The sequence below is a fragment of the Lissotriton vulgaris genome, chromosome 1_1 (assembly GCF_964263255.1).
Source record: "Lissotriton vulgaris chromosome 1_1, aLisVul1.2, whole genome shotgun sequence".
Taxonomy (NCBI): domain Eukaryota; kingdom Metazoa; phylum Chordata; class Amphibia; order Caudata; family Salamandridae; genus Lissotriton; species Lissotriton vulgaris.
Window position 1 is genome coordinate 2,143,353,172 of NC_141685.1, and position 27,123 is coordinate 2,143,380,294.

General features: G+C 43.3%; 1 protein-coding gene across 1 annotated transcript in view; it reads right to left on the reverse strand.

Moving 5' to 3' along the window:
• EFCAB6 (EF-hand calcium binding domain 6) overlaps window positions 1–27,123 on the reverse strand; it is an 846,383-nt gene that overhangs the window by 247,615 nt on the left and 571,645 nt on the right. Inside the window, exon 23 of the mRNA XM_086922295.1 lies at window positions 6,731–6,914. Coding sequence (XP_086778421.1) covers window positions 6,731–6,914 — 184 coding nt within the window. The remainder of the gene's footprint in view (window positions 1–6,730; window positions 6,915–27,123) is intronic.

The window sequence follows — 27,123 nt, forward strand, 5'->3', positions numbered from 1 at the left end:
ATATTCTATAGAGACCCAGTCGACCTCAGTCCTACGTCAAATCTACATGATATATTATTCCAAAGCGCAGAGCCTATTGGGAATATAGGAACTATAATGCAATGCCTGATGGTACAGTCCATAAAACCTTTTAAACTTTGACAGGAACTGCTGTGTTGTCCGCAGGGCTGGTGTACAACTTTAAATTTGATGAGTGGGGGGCGTGGTTTCACCAGCAGCAAGAGGTCTGCGCTTTAGGTGAGCTCTGCCGGCCGAGCGATTAATCCTCAGCAAGGGGAATCCACTCACTCAACGAGTGCACCTTGCTCCTGTGTCACCTGAGGAGTCCAGCACGCTGTGTCCGGTGCAGTTTGAGCCTGCTGCAGCGCTAAAAACTCCCCGACCTGGCACCCCAGTCCGCCATTTAGCCCTGCTTCACTCCGTCTCGCTGCCTGGCCTGGGCGGATCACCGACTGCGGAAGCTGCAGCGCGGCGGGCTGTGCTGCCCGGACCTGCTGTGATCACCTGAGTGCTGTTGTCAGGCTAATTGGGGCTGCCTTGTGCTGGCGTGGCCACCGCGTGGTGCGGCTGCGGGCCCCGCTTTATCCTGCCTATCGTAGCTGAGGGTCCCGCTCAGCTGCGCGGCCTTGGGCATCGGGCCCTCACCATCTTCCCTGAGTGCCCAGACTGACGGGGTGTGACGCCGGCCCCGGGCGCGTGTGTCAGCGCTTGATCTCTGTGGAACACCTGGTAAGGAGCGGAGGTGGTGCGGGCCCAGACGCACAAGTTACTTACCTTGGTAACGATATATTTGTAAGAAACATTAGTAGTGATAGATTCCTTACCTTAGAATTATCCCAAGGCGTTAGACTGGATCCGGAAAGTTTTTCGTCAGCCGTACCCCGCATGCGTTGTTGGCGCCGGGATGACATCGCTAGAGCTACTTAGACGCACCCACGCGCGCTGATGTCAGTTCTTTCTTTTTCCGCGCCAGCAAGCGCAGATCCGGGAAGAGCAAGTACCCCCAGTCATTTTTTGACTGAGTTTTTTTAGGCCTTTTACCTCATCTTTTCGAGTTGATCGACTGGTGTCGTACGGATGCCCGGTTTCAAGAACTGTGTGGACTGTCACCGCATGATGTTGGTGACGGACCCACACCGTTTGTGTCTCTACTGCCTGGGGTGTGACCATAACCCCAAATCGTGCCCCGACAGCCGGGCCATGGTGCCGAAGGCTATGTGGGAGCGGTCACGAAAGTTGCTTGAAGTCCGGCAGTTGGCTCCGCGCCGCTCGATGTCCCGGTCCCGTGGAAGGTTGAGGGACTGGTTGCGGAGTCGTCACCATCATTCTTCTGGATTTAAGTCTTCGCACTCTGGGTCAGGTAAGTGGAAGCATTCCAGAAAGAAGTTGAAGAAGCATCGCCGCTCTCTGACTTCCCCTCGCCTGTCGCACGATGCGGCTGAGGGTGCTGGCGATTCCACCCCCGCGGCTCCGGCGGAGCCTGCGATGGCGCCTCCTCGAGTAATACCCGCTCCATGCACGGGCAGTTACTACCCCTCAGGCTTCATCCAGGGCTTGCACGTAGTTCGCTTCACCAATGTTTCCCTCCCACTCTGCCATCCTGCTGACAACTGAGCGCGGATGCTGCAGTTTGAGGGCCGTGTGCTCCCCTAACTTGCTTTGGTCGCCTGTGTGTTGCTGCTGGGCTAAGGAGGCCGATTGGTGGGCGACGTGGCCCCCGTGAGGTGAGACTGCAGGCCCCACTATACCCTGCCCCGGGCGCTGGGGTTCCCACGTGGCCTTCTGCATTGAGCCTTTGCCCTCAACCCTGGGTGCCCTAGCTGGTGGGACACAACAATGGCCCTGGGTTCAGTCCCTTGCAATAAGACCCATCGGGACACCCGGTAAGGAGCGGTGGTGGTGGGGGCCCAGACCCGACTTAAGGTGACTCTGCGCACCAGTGTGTTCTGACCCTCAAGCTACACTCAAGGCCTGCAAGTGATCACTGCACCATTGTTTCCCCCCACTTTGCCATCCTGCTGACATCACCTCCTTAGAACTACACAGTCTGAGGACTGTGTGGCTGGCTGCTGGTATTTGCCCTTCCCTGCCCGGTGCTGACCCCGGAGAGGCCTCGTAGTGCTTAAACTCCAACCTAACTGTGCACCAACACATTGCCCAACGCAGTTCTGAGTCCATCTCATCTGTGCCTGCGGCAGGGTACTGGAGCGTTGGGGAGGTTACTGCTCCAGTTCCCCTGGACCTAAAGGCGTGCTGCGCCCGCTACTCTCCATAGTCTGGCCTCCAAAGAAAGCAAAGTGTGAGCTACAACTTTGACCACCCTGCCCGGTGTGCTCTACCGACCCACTACAACCTTACTAGCGCCTCTACCTCCCATGCCGATCCTGGGTGTTTGGAATAAAACCTTGACAGCGACCCCCCCTGCCCTTGGGCCCCGGCCAGACCAATCGGGGCTCGCTTATTGAACTACCACGATCGAGATGCCATATTACGCAGGGCGAGAGAAATGAGAGAGGTCTGGCATCAAGGCAACACCCTTTCTTTCTACCCAGATTTTACCATCACGATGCAATCTACCCGCAGAGACTTTCTTCCAGCTAAATGTGTCCTCCAACAAATACAAGTTTCTTATGCTCTCATGTACCTCGCCAAGCTGCACATCAATTTCGAAAATAAGCCTTGCTACTTCACCCATACAAAGGCTGCCCTGGCATACGCTAAGCAACTGCAGAAGCCACGCTCTTGTGACTGACAATCACCTACCAATGAGGGCCGAATCAGTGACAATGACTGAGTTTCTTCTACCTCTGCGATTTACTAAACATGGATTATATCAATATCTGCTGCCCATACCCTTTTGATGTCAATGCTAAATTTCAAATGGTGTGCCTCGACTTATCCCCATCCTCTTGTTGCAATGTCTCTCAACTTCTCCTCTTGCCTGTACTAATTAATCTCACGGCCTTTCAGCTTGGGGGTTGTCTGGATGAGCCTGTGTACCCCTCAGGGGTTGAATCCTGATTTAAGATGGTTTTTTGCCAAATTAGGGTTCCGGGGGAGTGGGGGGGGGGAAAGCTGGTGGACGATGTCTCAACCATGTTGGGGGGTTGGAGTGGGTGGGGGAAAGTGGGGGTCAGAGATAGGAATTTACAATATTTTTTCTTCGCTTTTATGTAATATGCTACATGATTACATTTCTCCCTGCACTTTCTTCTTTGGAAGCACATTGGAAGACACACATACTATAACTTGTTCTGCAATGACATACTGTACCAAAGAAAAACTGCTGATAAGCCAGGCGCCGCGGCTAGGGCGACTGACTCCGGAATCTGGGGATCACGGTTCGATCCCCGGCACTGGCGGCAGATTAGCCCAACACCATGTGACTCTGGGCAATAGCTTGCCCCCAGCGCGAGACACTTACGGGGGATTGTTTGCGCTTTACAAATGTGGATTATTATTTATTATTACACATTACTACTATACACCGAATTAATGACTGAGATAAAACTCGTGACTAGGAATATTAGATGCATGAATGACTTTCAAAAAGCCCGACTTATGCATGCGTATTTCACTTGACACAAGATTGATCTGTTTTCTTTAAGAGACCCATTTAACCAAAAACACTGCAGTTAGGCTCAATTCTAGGCATTGGGGGGTCATTTATTACTCCTTCTACTCTAACTATGCCAGGGGGTTGCACTTTTGATCAGGAAGGGATTGCCATGGAGAGCTACTTACATCATTACTGACCCTGAAGGCAGCTATGTGATTATCACAGGCATCTTATATACCCAACCCGTGATACTAGCCACCATTTACGGTCCAAATACAGATAACCCAGAATTTCTCACCCATGTCTGGAAACGTATCTCCTCCCTCAACCCGCTCCCATTGTTGTGGGGCGGGGACTTTAATATTGCCCTGCACAGCACTCTCGACCGCTCTGGCTCCCGCACACATCATCCCCAGGCCACTACCACGCTGAACTTCTTAATCCAAGATAACTTCCTAACCGATGGGTGGAGACATCACCACCCTGGAGAGGGCGAGGGAACTTGCATTTCTAAAACACACTACTCCTGGTCCTGTATAGATCGGTGGCTTGTCACCCGGGATGTGCTGGGCTGGTCCACGTGCACACTATCAGACCACTCGTCAGTGCTCCTCACCAAATGACTCGCCAGCTTGCCCAAACACAAGTTCGCATGGCGCCTCCCCCCGCATGCGCTTCGATATACAGTGTTTTGAGAGGAACTCCATGGGGCTATTGTTGAACTCTTTGAATTGAATGTGGGCTCAGTGGACTCCCGCTCCACTTTACGGGAAACATTTAAAGTTGTGATCAGAGGCGAATGTATAGCCAGACAATCCGTGGTCGTCAAATCACTTTGGGGCACTCTAGAGGGATTAGAATCAGAAATTAAACAACTCGATCTGAACTCAGCGCTCCATCCCCCTCTTTCTTAGCAAACATACGCCTAAAAATGACTGAATACCAGTCCAACGCTGAACACGAGGTTGCTCACTTAGGCCACGAAGCGCAAGCTCACCGGTATGGGGAAGGCGACCGCTAGGGTAAAACCTTTGCACATCTACTGCGTAAGCCCTATGCCTCAATCTATATCTAGAGGTATAAGACTGAACCTTCGAAACGGGTGGACGCTTACAGTAAAGCCACAAATTGAAGTGTTTATCTATCACCTTAGAAGTAATAAATGCAATAAATGTCAAGGTGTTTAGGTCAAGAAATGTTGTTAACATCCAAATTGTGGCATTCAAAGACAAAGTGTATTTTCTATAAATACTCTCAGGGAGAAATTGTTTGTTTTCCATACGTTGTTTATGCAGGTCTACATGTAATTTTATAATGTTTGCATTTTAATGAAATAACTGTGAACTTCTGATCCAAAACAGTGATCCGTTGAGGAATGTTTTTATGAAGTTTGGAAATAATAAATTACATAATTTGTTTTATATACTATTGTTTTCTGTGCCAATACTTGGGTCATTTGGAAGGTTAAACTGGGAATTGTATTACGACAGGTGTGCATTAGAGTGTGATGAGCGAAAGTGAGAAAAATGGTTGATATCTGAGAATTTATAATCTTTCCCCCAGAGGACACTATTTTACACTAGTTCAACCTATATCTAGGCCTCAGCGGTGAACTTCACTCTGTTCGTGGAGTTGGTGGAATTTTCTGCACTTTGCACTCTGCTGAGTTCGATGAGTGCAGAAAACTCTGCTTCACGATGTGCAGCGGAGTTTTTTCTCCGCTTGCGATTGCAAACGGTAAGTTCGTAAGCTCGAGCTGCCGCTCGGGTAGAATTTCTAGCCGAGTGGCAGGAATACCAGCACAAACTGCAGTTCGCACTGCACTCAGCCACTCACAGAACTTCGCAGAGTTTTTTTGTAACTTTGCGGAGTTTCGGGTAGCAAAACTCTGCGAACTACGCCCAGACCTGCCCATATCACAGAGTTACAGGACAAAAATGGTACCAGAATCCACAGGGTATACTTGACAGAATCTCCCAATTCTATGCCAGATTATATACTGCCAGCAGCGAGACTCCTCCAGACGTTCTCACGCAATATTTTGATACTATTGAGCTACTATGGCTTAGCAATGCACACCAAGAGTACCTGGGTGAGCCCTTCACTCCAGAGGAGATCGTCCAGGTAATTTCAAGCCTTCCCAGCGAAAAGGTGCCTGGGGCAGACGGACTAACGGCGGCCTTTCTTTAAGGAATACGCTTCTATTCTCATTCTCCATCTAGCTGCAATGTATAATGAGTCGGTCATGGTACGTCACTTTCCCACCACTCTTTGCGAGGCACTAATGAAATTGAGTATTTGTAAAGCGCACAATTACCTGAGGGTGTCAAGGCGCTGGGGGCCATTGGGAAGATTAAGCAAGCTATTACCCAGATTCACATAGTGCTGGGCTAATCTTCCGCCGCACCGGGGATCGAACCGTGAACCCCGTGGTCCGGAGTCAGGCACCCTGGCCGATATATAGATACATATCCACTGTATTATAAGCATGGAAAATGAAAGCCTCAGCTGTATCTTTTCTGTAAGACGAAATAAAAAATATGATACAAAAAAAAAAAGAACGCATAGACACATTCGCAGGTGTTCTGGTTTAGTGACCAACTTTGCATTAGCCTCTCCGCTCTTTTGGCGAGATGTAGAAAAGCTATATTGTTGGTACAGCGTAAGCCACAGGCATAGAGCACAGCACCAACATGTTAACAATGCTCTTGAGCCAGGCTGTAAAGCCGGCAAGATGGCTCAATGAAATAAGACCTTCTCCTGACATCTGAGGTTTATAAAGTGATTACAGATACCCTGAGAAGTTATAGTGGCTGTTATAAAAAATAATGAGATACCAGGAAAACTTTGGTAGGGAACATTATATATATTTTAAAAAATTTATAATTAACCTTATTATTTTAATAGTAGTATCATTATTAGTAATATTTGAAGTTGAAAATTCCCTCCAGGCAGACGTTTTAGAACTAATGTTGTCAGAAATACATGGAAAAGTCTTTCAGAGGTGACGGCTTATCCCTACTGAGAAAACATTATACATTGTATTATCTTTTTATAAATTAACAGATGAACCGATTGGAGAACATCATCATATGAAAAAGTAAATCAATTTCTAGTGGAAAAGTCCCTCCAAAAGCGACAGTACAACATCATGCATGATAAAATACAAACCTTGTACAGCGCATCATGGGAAGAAGTAATGCTCTCTTGAATCTTATATAAGGCCTTTTGAGGACTAAGCATCTCAAAGTTTTCAGAGAGTGAAGTCGGTAGTTTTTGGTCATATGTATACTCCTTGTTTTCTGTAACCATTTCCAAGAAACTGAAATATCTGTCCTCACCTTCGAGTCCAAGGCTGAAGAAACATAAAATTCAGAATATTAGAAAATATTTAAATTGACTTGAGGCGTCAACACAATAGCAATGATTTCACAAATATATTTTGGGAAAAATAGCTTTTGATGGGTGTGGCAAAATTTTAACTTACTACAAAGTAACAATTGTTATAAAAGGCTATTGCTGAGTACATTGCCTGACAAAAGTTTTGTGTACCAGATACCAAAAGCTATCAATTGGTTGGACTGTACATGTTTCTGACAGCACAATATATGTACAGCATTTTCCTTCATGAATCTTTTGGTTTCTACATTTAATTGTTTTGCATAGCTGCAGTTTGTGTCTAGAATCTGCTTCACTGAAATAAAACAGGAAACCCTGTATTTGATGAAGGAAACTGGGCATATCATCATAGTAAACGTGGGGTGTCTCGTGGTGACATACAATTGTTATTATTATTATTGGAGGGCTTAAAACCTAGAAGTAATTACTCAGCAAATACAACATCAAAAAGCAATGCAGATTAAGGTTCTGATTACGAGTTAAGCGGTCCAACCACCCAAACACTGCGTCTACAGCCGTCAGAAGACCACAGAACTGGCAGTCTTCAAACCACTGTATTACGAGTTTACCTTTGTGTTGACGATGAGGCTGTGCAGATCTTGCGGCGGTGGTGATTAGTTTTTCATATGCATAGAAAGATGCCTGTGTGAAAATGTTGACTGCATATGTGTTGAATGTAAGCATAAGCATGATATATGTGGAAAAATAGCAGCTACCCATTGCTGGAGTCTGGCCCATATGTGGGCAGTGCAGGCAATGGATATTTGATACAAAAAGGAATCACCTGTATATTGTCACAAACAGGGTCATAAGCCGCGGCGGCGTGCGAAGTAGCTGATGTGAGGGTAGGACCTGAAGAAAGGGTTCCACGTCACACTCTGAGGGAAAGAACATAAAAGGGGTGAGTACACACCACAAATCCGTTGTTTGTGCCAACTTGAAGCTGGTGGGCCCACCGCCCCAGTCAACTAGTCGGAAAGCTAATTTGCAATATGGACGGCGGTGAAACTCCTCTGTACCGCACTATGGGAACTGCTTTTCCCCGACAGCGACTCCGGCAGTCTGCGGTGTGCTGGCGGTGTCAGCAGTTCAGCTGCAGTCTTTCAAATAGCAATCCGCCCATCTCGTAATACGGTGGTCGGACCACCAAGCTCACAGCGGTCGGAACGCGAGATCGGTGGTTTACGAACCGCCAAACTCATATTAAAGCCCTAAGGCTACAAAAAAGAGCACTTGAAAAAAGGAAGAACTGGCCTGCAGTGATTTAGTGCAAGTCAATTTAATTCTAGTATTATGCACTACAAAAACATGAACTATAAACGACAACACAAAAAAATATTCTACATATTTTCTGGAGGCATCTGGTAAAGGGCTTTAGAGTTACGTTGCTATTCAATATACACATGAACTGGAAAATTAAACAAAACAGCAAAGTAGTTGCTCGATAAATAATATTTCTTCGTGTAACAATCTGATAGCATACATTAGTTGGCATTTCAACCACTAAATGTGCAATTTGGGCAGTGTCTTTCTCAGGGCAAGAGATATCTTGTGTCATCATGCTGAGTTGGGCTGTTGCAGCAGAAGGCTGTCAATGCTAGCAGGCGGTCATTGCTAAAAATCTCTTGAAGAAACTGGACAGTCGTGCTCATCTGCATCACCGAGGAGCATAATGCCCATCCTCAGAATCGTTTCTTCAAGAAATCCTCATTAGGCCCAGGCACAATTTTATACTGGTACAATCTCACGGCATTTTGTGCTACAGTTGTACAGGAAATTCACGAAATTACCATAGTATGTCACATCACGTGATTTCAAGTGCATTTGGGTAAAAATCCAATCACAGAAACAACACAAATGAATGCAAGGACACATTTAGCTTTTTAAATAAATATATAAATATACATATATATATTTTAACCCAAGGCTCAGCTTTCGGAAAAGCACACGCCAGCAGGTGAGAATTATTCTTCATTTTATTTGCTTTTGAAGATCACTTTAGTCCGTCAATGTTTCTGATAGCCAACGCGTTTTAGAGCTGTCTGCTCTTTCTTCCTGGGCAATGGACTAGCAGTTTAATCAGGCTTTGCCCCATGCTTCAGCTGACTTTGTAGAAGCCGTTTCAGGTGTGATTACTTAGTAGTATAGTAAGGCATTTAATTTAATGCGGTGAAGTAGAGCCGGGGGTGCCCACTTGGGCTAGATACCTTGTAGTCACTGGAGTCTGTCCAGATTAATAAAGGATTAAGAGGTAACGTCCCAGAAGGGACGCATACAGACTACAGTAATTTAAGTGGAATTACCACTGTTTTCAATTATCCCTGTCTTCAGTTGTGTGTTGAAATCCCCTAAACACTATGGCTTTAATGAAAAAAGATATCAATATCGATGTTTTTCACTGAAAAGAATATGGTTTAAAATGTAATAAACCGCTAGTAAATATGTGCATAAGAAGGAAAAGGTATTATTTACATGTGTTATTTAATTTTAGAATCACAGTTATAGTCTGTCTTTCTGATTTATGATTTGCACAACTGTCACATGACTATTTAAGTTGCACTTAGTAGTTTGAAATTTACTCGTGAGCAGGGGTCACAGACCCGAAACGCGTAGAGTGATTGCCTTTAATCTGTCTTATTAAAAGGCTTTTGGGAGATCCAAGTGTTCGTGTGTTTTCTTCGAAGGACCTTGAAGAAATTTTTGACTCATATATATATATCACTCCCAACACGCCTATAATTCCAATTTCTCACAAACAGACGAGCGTGGACCCGGTATTTTAAGTGCATTCTTTATTCAGCCAGTGCCGCCATACCGCATTTCGGGAGATCCCTCCCTCGATCACATGATATATATATATATATATATATATATATATATATATATATATATATATATATATATATATATATATATATATATATATATATATATATATATATATAAAATACACCTGAGTACCCACAACTTGCTCCACACTCGAGGCAAAGATAGGGAAACGTACTCCAGGTTGGTGCGTGATTTCTTTCTTTATTCAAAAAAGCAGACACTTCGGCATGGTGGCATGCCGCGTTTCGCCCAACAGGTGGGCTTGTTCACATAACGAGACTCTTGTCTCCCACAGTATTTGAGCACCTTTTTTTACCACTCATTGATTTAATAAGGTAGAAGAAATACTTTTTATGTAAATCCATTGGATGTTCAGTGAAATTCATATTATTTTTCAGAAAGGCAATATCATTATCATTGCTTTAATAATTGCTGGATAAATCCCGGAGTATATATATATTTAACAAAGTGCAACGTGCAAATACATAGTCATGAACAATTGAATAATATTGGTTTAAATACCACGACAAATCAAGTGCAAAATAGGCATGTTAAAAATAGTTTGTAAAATACATTCTTGTAGATATAAAGTATACATATCATTGTCAAGAAAGTCATACTCGTCTGATGACTATATGGGTGAATATGCCTGATACTGCCCAAGGAAAATCTTACAGTCCTGTGATGTGATGTTACCTTCTATATTTTATGCAAAAGTAATAGCACAGTTCTGAATCACTTTTTTGTTTAGGGGGAAAACAATAGACCGCAATAATTCATGAAAGTTTCCCTTATGTCTTGCTCTTGACCCTTGATTAAAATTCATTACTACTGTTTTACTTTGTTAACCATTGATCTACGTGTGAACACCATATAGGAATATACTTCAAAGTGCTCCTAAAAGTGCTGTTTAAAGTGTGTTTAGTGCTTAAAACTAAAAAATAAATAATCACAATTGTACTTATTGTGATTATAAAAATCTGACGAGAAATCCGAATTAACTTAACAATCCAGATTTTCGGGAGTTGAAGCGAAGATTTTAAGCAAACTGCTGATTCTGATTAATATCGTAAGCATACTAGTTGATGGAGAAAATGTGTCTTGGGTCATTGTTACTTTTCTGTTATTATAGTCATTGATTCTAATTTTAGGTACAGGAAGTGAAACGATTTCAGAAAATCAATAATTAAGAGATTTTTCTCACTGGGTGCAATTCAATGGGGACCTTAACGGATACATTGGGGAAGTCTTAATGATATAAGCATTACAATATGTGAATAAATAGGTCAACAATGATGTTCATGGAAAAGGAAGATCTGTATTTAGTGTGTAGACATTTCCTCTATTCCAAAATAGGTTGTTAAAATTGCTAAAATTGTAATATATCTTAACAATTTCATAAATAACCTCTAAAAATATATATAAATATAAATATTGATATTATATTATAGAACAAATTAAAAAATATTCATTCCTATAAAATACAAATATTCTAAAAGACAATCCACAAGATCTAATAAGGCATTATTTTCTTATAAAAAGTTGTACAACTCTTCCCCATTATTAACTCCATTAGGAGTACGGGTGTTTAGTTTGAGTATAAATTTCGCCTCCAGTTGTCTAAGGACTTTTTCCCTGTTCCCTCTCCTTCTCATTGGTGGATCCCCAGCTATGACATAATATTTAAGATCTTCTAGTTTGGTCCTGTGGACTGCCTTAAAGTGTCTAGCCACTGGATAAGTCATGTCTGAATTGACTACTGCTCTCAGATGCTACAAGATGTGTACATGCACCTGAAGTTTAGTGCTGCCTACGTATTGCAAGTCGCATGTGCAACTCAACACGTAGACAGCATACTCAGTGCGGCAGCTATATCGGGCCTTGATTTGGTTAATTGGTGCACCGAATACGGAAGTGTACTGAGTTGTATTCATTCCAAATTTACATGCTCTGCATGCATTACACTTAACCCCATTCACGCGGGGCTAATTCCAACAGCAGTGCGGCGGGGCGCCACGGTGCTCGTGACGAGCTCGGCTCGTCACACAGCACGGTAGAGCTGTGCTCATGACGAGCTGAGCTCGTCATGACCACGCCCGTTTAATAGAACGCCCAGCACAGCAGGGGAATTATCCCCGTGTGGGCTGACGCGGCAGTCATGACGAGCTCAGCTCGTCATGAGCACAGCGCCACTGTGCCTCATGATGAGCTGATCTCGTCATGAGCGCCCATGGGGTAATGAAACCGTTGCGTGGTGCTAACCACATTGTACTGGGCTGGCTGGCTAAGGTTGTCAAAACAGAACTGGGCTTGACTAAGGCATTGTACATAGACTTAGATTTTCTGAATGTCAAAGCTGGGGGGGTCGGGAATAACTGACTAAGTACTGCATCTGTTTGGATTATTGGCCAGTGTTTGTTTATAATAGTCCTGATTTTCTTGTGTTGGCTACTATATGTTGTTACAAATCTCATTGAATTGGTTTCTGTGTTCTCAAAGGTGGAATTCCCTTTTCTTTTGAATCCTGTAATGTTGGAGCAGGTTAGTAAATCGCTCCTGGATTTAGTTTTGACTTTGGCCAAAGCTGTATTAATGACCTGGTCACTGTAACCCCTAGCTGAGAACCTGAGCCTACTCTCATTGATATACTCTAAAGAATTGATCAGTGCTACAGATTCTATGCAGCCTTAAGAATTCCCCATATGGGATACTTCAAGTGGGTGAGGTGAAAACTTGACTCAAAGGTTCAAAATAAGCTTTATTCGATATTCAAAAAGAAATATCATATAAGCATACATAGTTATAACTGTTTTAGAACAAATGTATCAGTGATAAAAAAAGAAACATAGAATTTCGGTTTAAAATCATCAATTATACAGCTAAAAAATTAAAATGCACAGATGAGAGAGGAAAAAAAGGGAACATTAAAAACAGCATCAATATCACACAGACCATTCTAGAGATTTCCTAAACTTAATCAATAGTTTTAAAAACTGTTCCATTTTAGATATCACTTCCCTATCTTCAAGTTCTTGTAGATGCTCAAAGGCGATTTTGCAGGACCTGACACCCCATCTCTTGAGTAGGGGTTTCAATAGGGCTTTCCTCAATGTCACGTAATATCTACAAAATAGAATGGTATGGATATTGGATTGTGATGACATATCGTCACATGGGCAGGGACAGAGAATCCGGGTCCAATCATTACATGTAGGGAATGTTACAAATCGAAAGAAGGAACCCAGTCTAAATCTGGTAAGCAACATCCTCGAGTAACACGAGAAATCCGTAGAAAGATATAGTTGTAAACCCTTAAGGGGTGTCATCCTTTGGTATGCCTGGATATTTTTATGTTGTTTTTGCTTATTCCATCTGATTGTTTCCAGGTGGGCCATTACTGTCTTTCTTAGGATTTTCCTTGAGATATTTTCCAGTAACAAAGGATCTGAGAACCACTCCGGACGCCCAATTTCCTCAAAGAAGTTCTTGACATAAGCCAGCCATTTAGATTGGTTCGCATGTTTGGCCCCCTCCAGCTTTAAAATGTCTAGTATCACTTCTCTGTTCAAAGCAGTCTCGGGGGTGGTCCAGATTTTGTGCCAGAGAAGAAGGGGCTCAGTTTTTATTATGTCTGATATGTACGGCAGGTCCAATTCAATGTGCATCATATACACAGAGGTTGCTTTTGTTGCGGCCAAAAGGTACCTTACAAATTGATTTTCCACTGTTTGTATCGATGAAATGTTTTTATCAATTCCCCAAAGGCCAGCCCCATAAGTGGCAGTTGAGGCGCATTTTGCTTTGTATATAGTTATTAGTTGTTTTACCGGCCTTCCCCCTATTTTTCCTGCAAAATCTCGAACCCCGCCAATGGCTCTAACAAACGCGAGTTTCCTCTTCTCAACTGCCGGTTGCCATAATACTTTTTTATGTAGACAAATACCCAGGTATGTGAATGCCTCCACTGTCTCCAGTCTTTGGCCCTCGATGAATACGGGGCATGGGATTTTTTTATACTTTTTGTTACATAGCATTGTATGATTTTTTCCTATGTTCACTTTCAGGCCCCTATCATTCATGAAGGCAGTAAATGCGGTAACAGCTTTTTGTAGGCCCACTCTTGTCTGAGAGAGAATTGCCGCGTCATCTGCATATAGCAGGATTGGGATAGATTGACCTCCTACTTTTGGGAAGTCACATTCGATGTTTTTAAGATGTTCGCCGATGGCATTTATATAAAGCGAGAAAAGTAGGGGAGCTAAAATGCACCCCTGCCTGACCCCTCTATTGATGTTAAAGCGCGGCGAACACTCTCCCTTTGGGCCAAATCTGACTCTGGCTCCGGCATCTCTATACAAGGCCTTAATGAAAAGGAGGATTGATGGATCTATCCCCAGTTGTTTTAGAGTATCCCATAATTGATCATGAAGGACGCAATCGAATGCTGAGGTTAGATCTATGTACGTTATGTACAGGCTTCGCTTCTTGATGTTGACATATTTGGACATGATCAGGTGTAAATTGAGGGTCTGTTCTGTTGTTCCTCTGCCTGACCGGAAACCATATTGTAAGTTTGAGAGTATGTTCTCAGCTTCCGTCCATTTGGTTATTCGTTTCAAGATGATGCGCCCAACGATCTTCATTAGGGTATCGAGCAGGGATATGGGTCTATAGCACGATGGCGAGTGCCTATCTCCTTTTTTGTAAATAGGTATTACTATTGCCTCGGCCCATGATGGAAGAAGATCGAAAGTATTTACAGAGTTTAAAACAGAGGTCAGAAGGGGGGCCCAAAATTCTGTTTCTGCCTTATACACATCTGCTGGGATGGCATCCGGGCCTGGTGCCTTCCCAGAAGGACTTTCCTTGATAGCCAGTTCAACCTCCTCATACGAGAAAACAATTTTGCAATGACTCTCCCAGGATGGACTTAAGATAGATGGAGGAATGAGCTCTAATGTAGAGTTTTTTGAGGATGTGGGTTTACTATATAACTTTTGAAAATGGGCCGCCCACATCTCGCCATTAATTGCCATGTCCAAACTCCTCTCGGGCATTTTTACCCACGGCAGAGGGGTGTTGATGAGTTTCCAAAAAGCTGACATGTCCCGGTTTACAGATGTTGTGACCAAGTTCTGCCATGCTTCCGCTTTCAGTGCCTTTTTTCTATTTTTAATGGCTAGACGGTATTGGATTCTGGCCTGGCGTATTTCTGTGAGTGGTTTAGGTATGACACGCAACAAATTCTTTAAAGACTTTAAAGCCATGGAACATTTTTTGTCAAACCACCCTTTGGAGGCAATAGGTCCTGATTTAAACTGTCGCGTCAGTAATTCTTTTAAGGTGGTCTGTATTTTGATGAAAGCTTTGCAGATAGCATTGGGGTTTTCATTGTTAGACAGACAGATATATACCTCCTCCCTCCTCTTGTTGACTAGATTTTTCAGAAGGTTATTTGGGTTGATTTTATCCCATTTGACAGAGTACCCGTTTATAGCCCCCATTTTAATCGGTTGTTCATACTTAACCTTTGGGCTATTTTGACTAGTGGTTGGAGAAGGTAGTTCGACAGTTAAGGACAGAGGATAATGATCACTATATGGATGGTCGAGAGTGTCCCAGCAGAGTATTAACGGGGCATGGTTTTTTGAAAAGAGTATAAAGTCTATAATAGAGTTCGTTCCTCTACCATGAAAGGTTGGTTTGAAAGATCTTGGGGTGTGAAGTAGCTCATTTGCGAAATATAAATTAAGCGAGGTCAAAAAATTATTTAGCAAATCCCCTGATTTTGAGTGTTGGAAATGACTGAAGATAGCATCATCGGAATCTAATTCATGTGTCTCATAAGTATCACAAGCATCTTTCAGGATGTTTGGGCAAATATGACAATTAAAATCGCCCATAAAAACTATTGCACACTCTCCCCCAGAGATTTCTTTGATTGTTAACAAGGCTTGTTGTAGGTCGTCCACGGCTTTCTCCAGCTGTTCTAAAGTCGCATTATTGTAAAAGTTAGCAATTAGCAATAGGAGGGATGGGCCGATGTCCATAACAATTATTTGAAAAGAGTCCCAGAGTAGCGTTTTTCTGATCCTGTGGCAAACTGCAACACTAATATACGTACAAAGTCCCCCTTTGTGTCTACCCTGATTACTCACAGACGCCGGTGAGTGAAATGTCTGAAAACCCTGTAGGTGGATAGGGGAGATCACCCAGGTTTCCTGGAAACACAGGATAGAATATTGATTAACCACATCTATCCAGTCTGGTTGTGTAATTTTCGAGGAAAGTCCAGCCAGGTTCCATGAAAGGATCTGTAATTTGGATGTTTTATTCCTATTTCCCTTTTGGGTGGAGGGTATGTTATCAATGGGTTTTGGGCCTAATCGTGGCGCTCTTTTGGTTCTGCCCCATTTATTAGTTTTTTCTCTTTTTCTCGCCCCGTTAGCTAAAGGGTTTTTATCAGACCCATCCACCGGATAGTCCTGAATGGCAGAGATATTGACGATTGTACTCACAGATTTCCCGCTACCCTGGTTATCTTATTTGGTTTGAGAGAGTCATTCTACATCATCAAGTCCGTAGAGTGGCTCATAATAATTGTGACAAGCAAAGTTCCAGGACGGAGTTATGAATGGAGGAGCTTGAGCATATCCCACAAGGTTATGTCGTGGTATCGGCAATCGCATGTAATCATTGTAAGGAAGAAATGTCTGATCCCTTACTCCATATCTTGGGGGATATTTATCGTGGATTGGTCTTCTGGACTGTTCCAATGAGAATTTGTCAAAATAAGTTTTGGATTGATGTAGCTTTGGGGGCATTAAAGCTTCAGGATAAAAGTAAGCCAGTGGTTTTGGTAATATTGGTCCTGTGTTAAGGCCCGAGAACCAATCTGTGATATGTGTAGTGACTCTTGGATCCTTGAAGGTAACAATTACTACGTCACCCTCTATGTCTTTAGGGCGAATTCCGACCCAGTTTGTTCTTCTTACCATTATTATATCGCCGTTTATGTGGGGAGGTAAAGGTCTGTTTTCTCTGAGCCAAAAAATCACCTTGTTTTTTAGGCTATGGTGGTTTTCATGACCTCCTGTAGCAGATAATGGTAGGACCCCCGTTAATACAATAACGTTCTGTGATGCAGCGGGGGGTAGATCGGCATACCTTTCGCGTGGCCGTTTTTCGTATGGGGGGGCAGTCTTAGTCTTATCTGATGTGGTTTGTGTGTTGCCCATTTTTGCGGAAGCTATAAGGGAGTTTATTTGTGCCGATTGCGCCTGGGTATTACGAGGCGCCTTTGGAGGGGGAACTGGATTTTGATTTGCTGCCCTCTTCTTGGTTGAATCTGTTAGTTGGGTTGTTTGTTGATTTGAAGATCTCATGTCCTTCTTAGTTTTTTGGGCCGGGGTCGTATTTTCTTTGTTGGACGTTTTCTCTCCATCTGTAGAAGTTGTGGGATCTACTATGGCATGGTGGTTTTTATTGTGTTATGGGTTTTCTCTCCATTTTTTGAGCTCAAAACATCATCTTGGGCCCTTTTGCCTGCTTGGTTTTGAGTCAAGGTTCCTATAAGGGTATCCACCTGACTACCTATTCTCTTCACTCTCTCGAGTATTGGAATTAATAGTGCCTTCATAAGGTGTTCCATTGCGTCCACAAAGTCTTTAATTGAGGGAGGGACACAAGAGGTAAGTGTTTCCCGAGGTAAGGTGGATGTTCCTTCTACTATTTGTAACAGTTCCTTAGTAAGTAGGTCCTTAGCAGATTTTTGGGTTTGAATGTTCACTTTTACTGGGGCTCTTTTTCGGCGTTTTTTAGGAGGTGATCGAATGATGGCCTGTTTCTTTTTAGGTTGATTTATGGAATGTGAGGATTTACCTAGCCTTAGTACAAGGGGTGGTGGTTGAAACATAGTTAACTTTTGGGTCCCCAAAGAAGAAGGAACTTCTATTATATCAGGTGCAACAAACTCTGCGATCTTTGGCAAGTTTGGAGTGACAAGATCGATAAGATCAGTAGATGCAGTAATTGTATTAATAGGTGGTTTTAATGGGGATGGAGCAGGTGTACCATTTTTCGGGGAAAAATAGGATTGAAACAGTAAAGGAACATTATCCGTATTTAATGGGTCATCATCTGTATTTTCCAAGGTCGAATTTAGTGGAAGAGGCTCAGGGGTAAGTGTGAGACATGGATCTAGTATGGTGTTTTTAAGTTGCTCTATGGATTGTCGCCGTGCGATACGACGTTCTACCAGGGCCAGATCTCTATCTATTTCGGCGGTAGCTTTGAAGAAGAATTTATCCAAAGGTCCCAGGATTGAGCTACCTTCTGCATTTGGTTGGGCATCAATACCCGATTTAGCCATGATCGTAAGTCAAAAGGGTGTATTAAACTGTTACACACGTAATGGGGGTGGCCCAGCCCGGCCTCCGTGTGCCTCTGAGGGCCACAGAGGGCCCGCCCTTTGCCCGGGCTTAGCCCCGGGCGCTCCCGCGCGCTCCCGCAACGCGGGGGATGTCAGTCTTTTCACTGCGCCTCCTGGCGCTCCGGTGACGGCGTCAGGGTGCGCCGCCGCTGGTGGTGCTGGGATACCGAGTCCTCCGCTTGGCGGCCGGCTCTAAGGTGGAGAGAGCGGCGGCGGGAGGACTCGCTGTGCAGGACACAGGGCGCTTGCCAGGTATGCCAGGAATTAGAGGTGCTTCTGCCCCAAAGGATTTCTTGTTTTCGAGACCCCGCTTCCGCCGGGGGTGTCAGTCTTTTCACTGCGCCTCCTGGCGCTCCGGTGACGGCGTCAGGGTGCGCCGCCGCTGGTGGTGCTGGGATACCGAGTCCTCTGCTCGGCGGCTGGCTCTAAGGTGGAGAGAGCGGCGGCGGGAGGACTCGCTGTGCAGGACACAGGGCGCTTGCCAGGTATGCCAGGAATTAGAGGTGCTTCTGCCCCAAAGGATTTCTTGTTTTCGAGACCCCGCTTCCGCCGGGGGTGTCAGTCTTTTCACTGCGCCTCCTGGCGCTCCGGTGACGGCGTCAGGGTGCGCCGCCGCTGGTGGTGCTGGGATACCGAGTCCTCCGCTCGGCGGCCGGCTCTAAGGTGGAGAGAGCGGCGGCGGGAGGACTCGCTGTGCAGGACACAGGGCGCTTGCCAGGTATGCCAGGAATTAGAGGTGCTTCTGCCCCAAAGGATTTCTTGTTTTCGAGACCACTTGACTCATTAAGCGTCGAATTCCCGGCGGTACTCTTTCTATGCAGTATGGTCTCAATGCCTCCTTCTCCAATGCAAACATGAACATCAAGAAAGTCAATGGATTTATTGTTGACTTCTGCAGTGAACTGGAGATTAAGGTTGTTTACATTCCGTTTCTGGATAAAATCTCTTACTAAAGCCTCAGATCCCTTCCATATGAAGAATATGTCATCTATAAAGCACATCCATCCTATGATGCGCTCTTCCCATATGTTTTTGTGTTCCACCTTGAAGACCTGCTCATCCCACGTGTAAACACGCGTAGCTGGGGGAGAGGCAGGCCCCCATGGCAACTCCCCTGATCTGATGGTACACATCCTTATTGAATAGGAAGTAGTTATTGTAGAGACATAATGTTATCATTTCTATAATCATTTTACCATGTCGGTAAAATTCAATCGTTCCACTTCCTAAATAGAATTTAACTGCATTGATACCATCTATGTGATTAATACTGGTATATAAAGCACATACATCCAGTGATACCAATAGATATTCAGATGACCATGTGATATCTTTAAGTTTCTCAAGGAAGTGAGTAGTGTCCTTAATGTATGATGGCAGGGCAACTACCAATTCTTGCAGGTGGAAGTACACATACTCAGAGATGTTCTCCAGAATTCATCCTCTCGCATTGATTATGGGTCTCCCCAGTACAGGCACAGTTCTCTTATTTATTTTAGGTATGAAATACATCACTGGGGTTATTGGAAACTCAGTTCACAGGTAGTTGAATTCCTCATTGGTGATTAAATTGTCTCTTTTCCATTTGAAAAGTTGAGGCATTAAGTACTGATAGTTGTTGTGCGTTAGATTTGCCATAACATTGGGCATCAGTTAGATGTTTCTCCGCCTCCAACATATAATCTTCTCTGGGCCACAGGAGTATGTTTCCCCCTTTTTCTGATTGTTTGATAATCACCTCGGTAGGTTTCTGTAGTTTTTTATCAATTCCTGATATTGTTTAAATTTGAAATTAGTGCCGGTCTTACGCTTTTTGATAGTCAAGCGGAGCTTTTTGATTTCTTTAATGATGATGTCTTGATAGAAATCTATCGCATCACACGGAATGATAGCAACCAAGGTGGACTTAGGCTTAAAGGGGGATTCATCTCTACCAGATACATTGACGCCCATTTCTGCGGCCAACTCCTGTGTGGATCCTACGGAAACCTCCTGGTCAGTGTCAATCAAGTTGCCCATAATCAAAAGAGTGGGGATGTCTGATGGTAAAAGGTTGGAAACTGGCTCTTTATCAGTTGTTTTCAAAGATTGCACACTTTTTTATTTAGAGTTCTTTATTTCAAAGTACTTTTTTTAATTTCATTTTGCGGATGAACTTATAGATGTCGACACGCGTTTGAACATGGTTAAAACTGCTCTCCGGGCAGAAGGATAACCCCAATGCCAGTAATTGGGTTTCTGCCTGATTTAATTGAATAGATGATAAGTTCACCACTGTATTGGGATTGGACTCTATTTTCCATTCCTTTTTGCGCTGCTGACCATTTCTTACATTGCCGGACTTTCCTTCTGGCTTTCCTTCTTTTGTTGTTTCTTGTTGCAAATTTTGTGCGGGCTTCCGTGGTCTTAGTGTTTGACGCCGCGCCCGCTGTGCAAAATCCAGTTCCTTCCTGGAGTGGTGGACTGGTCGCCAGTAGGTAGTTATAGTTAAGATCTAGTTTCCATAGGGACAGCGTTTTTTGTCTTGCCAATAACTTTGGCGAGGTTTGACAAATCTTCACGAAATTTTAAAAACGAGTTTGCCACTCACTTCAGGTGCTATCTGAAAAGTGTTGGGGTGATCAGTCAAGCAGGGGTTGAGAACCAGAGGGTGCCTTAAAGCACGTTTTCCCCATGTTAATTCCCGTAGGACCTTTAGATAGGGCTACAGCCCGAACTGCTGAATGGAATTACACCAAATTTGGCAGGAAGGTAGATTTTGGTTCAAGGAAGTGTAATTTTGTTCAGTAGTTGCTGAGAAATGTTAAGATATTCCCAGTTGTATATATAGGGACACAGTGGATCCGCCACCCCTCCCCATGCTGAGATCTGATTGGCTGCCAACACTTCTAACCAGGAAGTCTTGAAAGCCATCTTGTGACTCAATTGTACTGGGTCACAAGAAAAAATGTAAAAAAAATAAACGGGTGCAAGGTAGAAACACCCTGACCCCCTAGGCCCATTAGAGGAATCCCCCAGGGCCAAAGAAGCATTCTTTTAAAAATGTTTGGTGGGAGTTACGTTGGATCTGCGACTCCCGCTGAAATTTAACAAAACAAAGCGTGGTCTCCCGTGCTTTGTTAAATATAGGCCCCCATGTGGGCCAGGTCCCGGGGGCAAGTTAATATAGTAATGCTGGGATGGCCATACTCCCCACGCCTCGGGGACCGCAACTTCCCCAGGGCAAACATATTGAAAGAGATACGGGGGCCAGCACTGCCCCTGCTGTCCTGAGGACCACCACCTCCTCGGGGCTATTATTAAATAAAAGCAGGAGAGGCCCTGTGGTCCCCCTGCAGCAGCGGGGACCACCACCTCCCCGGGCTAATTAGGACAAATGCGGGGGTCAAGTAGCATCTCAGCAGCCCCGGGGACCACCTCCTTCCCAGGGCTAATTGAGACAAAGACAAATGTGGGGCCCTCTGCAGCCCCAGGGACTGCCACCTTCCTTGGGCTAAATTAAATAATAATGCGTGGGGGGACTCAGTCACTGGATGATGTCTTCAGTGATATCATTTGAGATGTCATGAGTGATATCACTGACCATGTCATGAGTGATGTAATATGTGAGGTCATCAGCAGTGCATTGAGGGGGTGCGAGTTATAGTTGGATCAGCTGACTATAACCGCTGAATATCTCAGGTCTTGTACGAATGAAACCTGAGTCTAATTATATATTCTCTGTAACCTTTGGTTTTTTCAGTGAATTTCAACTTTTTTTCAAATTCCATTTCCTAACTATAACTTAACGTCCCTGTAACCCACTCAGTACGCCTCGAGGAAAAAGATACCTATTATTCACTGTTGCCCATCTATAATTCTGTACATTTTGGCTGCCTCTAGCAAATACAAAAACTTCAAAACACAACTTGGTGTACAAAGGTGACCACTTTTGGAGACCCTCCTTTGCACTGTTAACGTAACTTGGTACATGTGGTATTTCTCTCGAAACATAAGAAAACTAACCTAAAACCTAAAACTATTATCCGAAGTACCGCTCCAAAAACAAAAGCATGGGGTTGAAGAAAACAGCACGGAGTGATTCAATTCCCGAGTACCTAATATGTGCGGCTACAATCTTCAAAAAGAAAGCAATTGAAGGGGTGACTCATTTAAAAGGTTTGGAAGTACTGCAGACGTTTCAAGAGAATGAAGCCTTCAAAATGTCTTGAATGCAGCGATGTTTTTCAGCTTTTGGTAATTACCGTTTTCTACTTCAGCACTAAGTACAAATCAAATTGAATTGTTAGAAGATATCTGCCCGTCAAGCAGTTTATATCTCATTTATTTGAGTGCCTTTTGACAAATGATAACATTATGCCAAATCTTGCTACAGTAAATACATTTAAAGTGACATTTCAATCATAAATTGCAATGGTATGCACCGTAATTCCGCACTTCATTTGAAATCAAGTATTTCTATATTTTAAGGTTCTTGATGCATTACATTTGATATTGTGAGCCGAATGTCATAGCACGTTTTATGGAACATAAGGAGATTTATTTTCGCTTGTTGCTAAAGTGAACATTATCTCCTCGCCCAACTTCATCGTCCAATCCTTACTCGATGAGTATTCTTCTGTCCTCACAGATATGTTTTACTTAGCCTGGCCTGGGTTTATTTTTGGGGCTGTGCTTGGTAAACATTATCTCTGAGGACAAAAGACTACCTATGGAGTAAGGACTGTGACAGGGTAGACCTAGATTTGGAGTGATGAAGATTAAGAGTACGTAACCCCGAACAATATTTCATGTCACCAAATTGCATAGTTTTCATTTCTAGAAACATTTTGTGGAGCGAAGAATTGATGGCATTTTCTTCAGTGCCTCCATGAGGTGTAGAATACAAAGCACTTTTACATACAACGGCATTTATAATCATATGAGATGTTGCTCTCAAGAACCAGTGCGTCAACCTAAAGATGCTAAGGGTGACGGGTGGTATACAGCTACTATTGGTGTAAAGGAGATGAAGAGATTGGTCCAATCTTTGTTAGTCAACACTCTGGAGGACAGGGCTCCAATGTTAGGACTGAGGACCTCAGTCCCCACAGACTTTAAAACAGGGAGCCATGACAGCCTAAGAAGCAGTATGTACAGTCCTGGCGCAGTAAGAGATCCTGACAGAAGAGGAGAGGCAGCAGCCAAAACTTCTCTTGACATGAAAGGCGGAGGATCTACGTTTTCGCAGACATGTCTCATGAAACCCAGTGGAGGAGGTAGTCTTCAATAGAAAGCAATGAGGAGCTGCAGAGATGGCGATCCCGCCTCAGGTATGCATCCAGTAAAGGAGGGAATTTCTTGCAAGGAGAAAGCATTCATGTTCTCTCAAAGTGACGTAGTGCAGACTGTCTAAGAGGACAGGAAGAAGGACTAAACAGGAAAAGCCAAGGACAAAACAGGAAAATCAGTTACGTTTTATAACCGTTCTCTGGGATGAGAAGTTGTGAAAATCGAGTGGTTGTATATTAAAGTCAAATTTACTAAATGTTGACACATTACTGCGCTGCGTTGCATCAAAGGTATAGAGCAACACTGTCATATCTAGTAAGGTACGGCGCTGTTTCTCTCTTTCCCTGTGTTGATGCACCAAAGACGGCCTTCACCAAAGCTTACCTTGGATCACAGTGCAAGAGTGGGTGCGTGACACCAAGCATAGGTTTTGTACTGGAAAGCTAACCTTCTAGAAAAAATGCTAGGCTAAGACTCAGTTGAACACTTTTATAACTTTGTATGTGTGCTGTACAGTGCAACCACATGCAAATTTATGAGTTTTCGAAAAGAAAACTTTTCTCAAACTTTTCGCCTGCCCCAAGGAGGTGTATATTTTGACGCAATTCTCTATCTGTCAGTGTTAGTGGATAGGAATATGCATGAAAACCCATGGGTAGTTGCATGAGAAAGAATGCCCACTTACAACTCATGGTATCCCCATTACACAAAGTAGCGCACTTTGCATTGCTTTAGGCTGCTTTCCAATGCAATTCAGGATTTGGTTAGAAAATAAATTGAACATTTTGTGACAGATTTGTGTCACTTTTGTCATGAAAACCCAGTGCAAGTGAATATCCACCAATGACTCCAGTAGTACAGAAGATGATGCTGCAAATAGATTACAATGTATACATTCACTTGAATGGATTTAAAGGTGCAGAATACATAGCACTTTTACATACATAGCACTTTTACATACAACGGCATTTATAATCATATGAGATGTTGGTCTCAAGAACCAGTGCGTCAACCTAAAGACGCTAAGGGTGACGGGTGGTATACAGCTACTATTGGTGTAAAGGAGATGAAGAGATTGGTCCAATCTTTGTTAGTCAACACTCTGGAGGACAGGGCTCCAATGTTAGGACTGAGGACTTTAAAACAGACTTTAAAACAGGAACCATGACAGCCTAAGAAGCAGTATGTGAGGCTGTGGAGCTTGGGAAAGTTATTAAGGAATCATATTTAATAGAATTATATTTGTCGATACACGAGTCTTCTAGATATTGGGAGCGTGGTTGTGCAAGTTAATGCATGGTTTAACTTTGGGAATGAAAAAAATGAAACGCTGTTTCTGAATCTTAGAGGGGCCGGTTATGGAGGCAGAAGGGAATGTTGGAATGGCATTTTGGTATTATAAAGGTATGCTTCAACTTTTCCTAAAAATCATACAACATAATATTGCTACGTGCGACTACTACAAGTTAACGTATTTTTGTTTTTGGTAGTATAACAAGCAAGAGTGAAGTTTACAGGGCGCATAATACAACACATTTTCAGGTAATATGCCTTACATGCCTATTGACTCTTCCCATTAAAATAATATTTTAAGAAAATGTGGAGATTTCATAAACCCTTTGACAATTGAACATATGAGTAAATATGTTATGCAAGACCACAGATATTTATTGAAATGCATTAGAAGAAGCAATTATGTACTTTACTCCTATGATGCCATTGGTCAGGAGAGAAAAATGGGAGAAAATGATGAATGCACAACACACTTTGGTTTGGATCAAGTGAGTCTACTTATCTACAACATTTTAAGGTGCCTGCAGTTAAACAAGCTTTGAAAAAGTCAACAGGTGTAGCATTATTGTGCTAACACGTGCAATATGCACTTGTGAAAGCTTGTGTTTGTATGCATTACCTTACTAATGCCACTTTTGTTGGCACTGGCAATGTTCGCTAAACACCTCTACTAAATCCCTCCACAAGGTGTCATGCAGTAAACAATCATGAATAGGTGGCTTGCTGCCACAAGTCATGATGGCGTTATCTTTTCACACATAGCAGAGCAATGTGTGTCTCTAAATTCATTTTGCTTTTAGGGCTGGTTAAAGTCAACTTTAGCTGCTTGGAAGATATCATGACGTATGTCTTTTAAATGAGATCCACAGTGCTTTCTTTGATGTACATTTCAAGTGCAGATTTTTATTTTTTTAGGAAGTGTGTGCTGTTTCGATGCATCAGCCTTTCATAAAGACACAATGGTGTTGACTAACTGCCTTTGCACTGCTGTCATTGTTTGATTTGTTCACAAAGCAGAGATGTACACGTACATTAACCTTTCTGAAGATGCAATGAAAATACTGGTGTTTTTTGTCATTTGAAGCTATTAGGCCTTATTATTCTAGGTATGTCATTTACTTTTACCATGTACCTCACAAACCTCAACTTCTGACTCATTTCCATAACACTCTTTTTTGAGTGTTGAGCCTAACTGTAGTTAGGCAGAATTGTTCAGAAATGGGGCCCTAATAGGTCTAGTGTAAGTGATGATCTTTTGATTTATATACATAATGTACTTACAAATGCAATGCCTTCTTTGTTTGTTGCAGGGGCGTAACACAGGCCACCGCAGCCCCCGAAGTCCGTGGGGTCGCCAAGCTCCAGGGGACCCCCTCAGCACAGCACTCTGCTTTCAGGGAGGCCCCTCAGATTTCGTTACGCCAGTGGTTTGTTGATCGGTTCAGCTTTCATTTGTATGCTGTTTTTGCCCAATAAAGCAAACAGCAAGGGGCAATAGATCTGACCACTTCAGCCATTGGTTCCTTTCCATTTGTGGCTGGTGACATTCTGCAAAAGCACAGTGTTGTCATCCACATAGGAAGTTGTGCCTTTTAGTAATTAGGATTTCTTGGCCATCTATTGCGTGCTTACGTTAAAAAAATATATTTTCCTCTCATATTTTTAACTTATTCTCAACTTTCCGATGTGCCAGCAGCTCTCCAAACACAGCTACCGGGCCCTTGCCAATGCTGGAGGTATGCTGCATCCCAGACACGCATGGCTTGCAGCTGCCATACTTGTGAATGGGCTTTTAACTCGTTCTAAAATGGCTGCCCTTGTGTGTACATGCACATGCAAGGGCAGCCATCTTTGAATGGGCTTTCAGCTCATTCCAATATGGCTACCCATGTGAGGGCATTCACACTCAATAGCGACCATGGTTAAATGTTTTTATACATCTCTGTTACAAAAGTATTCTAAGAAGTGTGCTTGCACTCTCATGTACATGCACAAGGGCCATTTTTATTGTGTTTATAAAACTTTATTACAAAAACATTTAAGAACAGCCTCCTGTGCATATGCACAATTTTGCAAGCATGGTTGCCCATTTTTAAAATGTTAATGAAACATTTAAAAAAGTGTTGGCAAAGCCAATCGGCTGGAAACCAACACCAAACCTATTTCCAATGCTTGTTTATTATTACAGACATTTTATATTTTATATTTTATATTTTATATTTAATATTGTGAATTCAAAGATACAAGCATGAAAATGAAACAAGTCATCTACAAGCAATTAAGTATTCTATATTGATAACAGTAGGTGTTTGCTTTGACTGATAAGCAAGAAGTCTCGAAA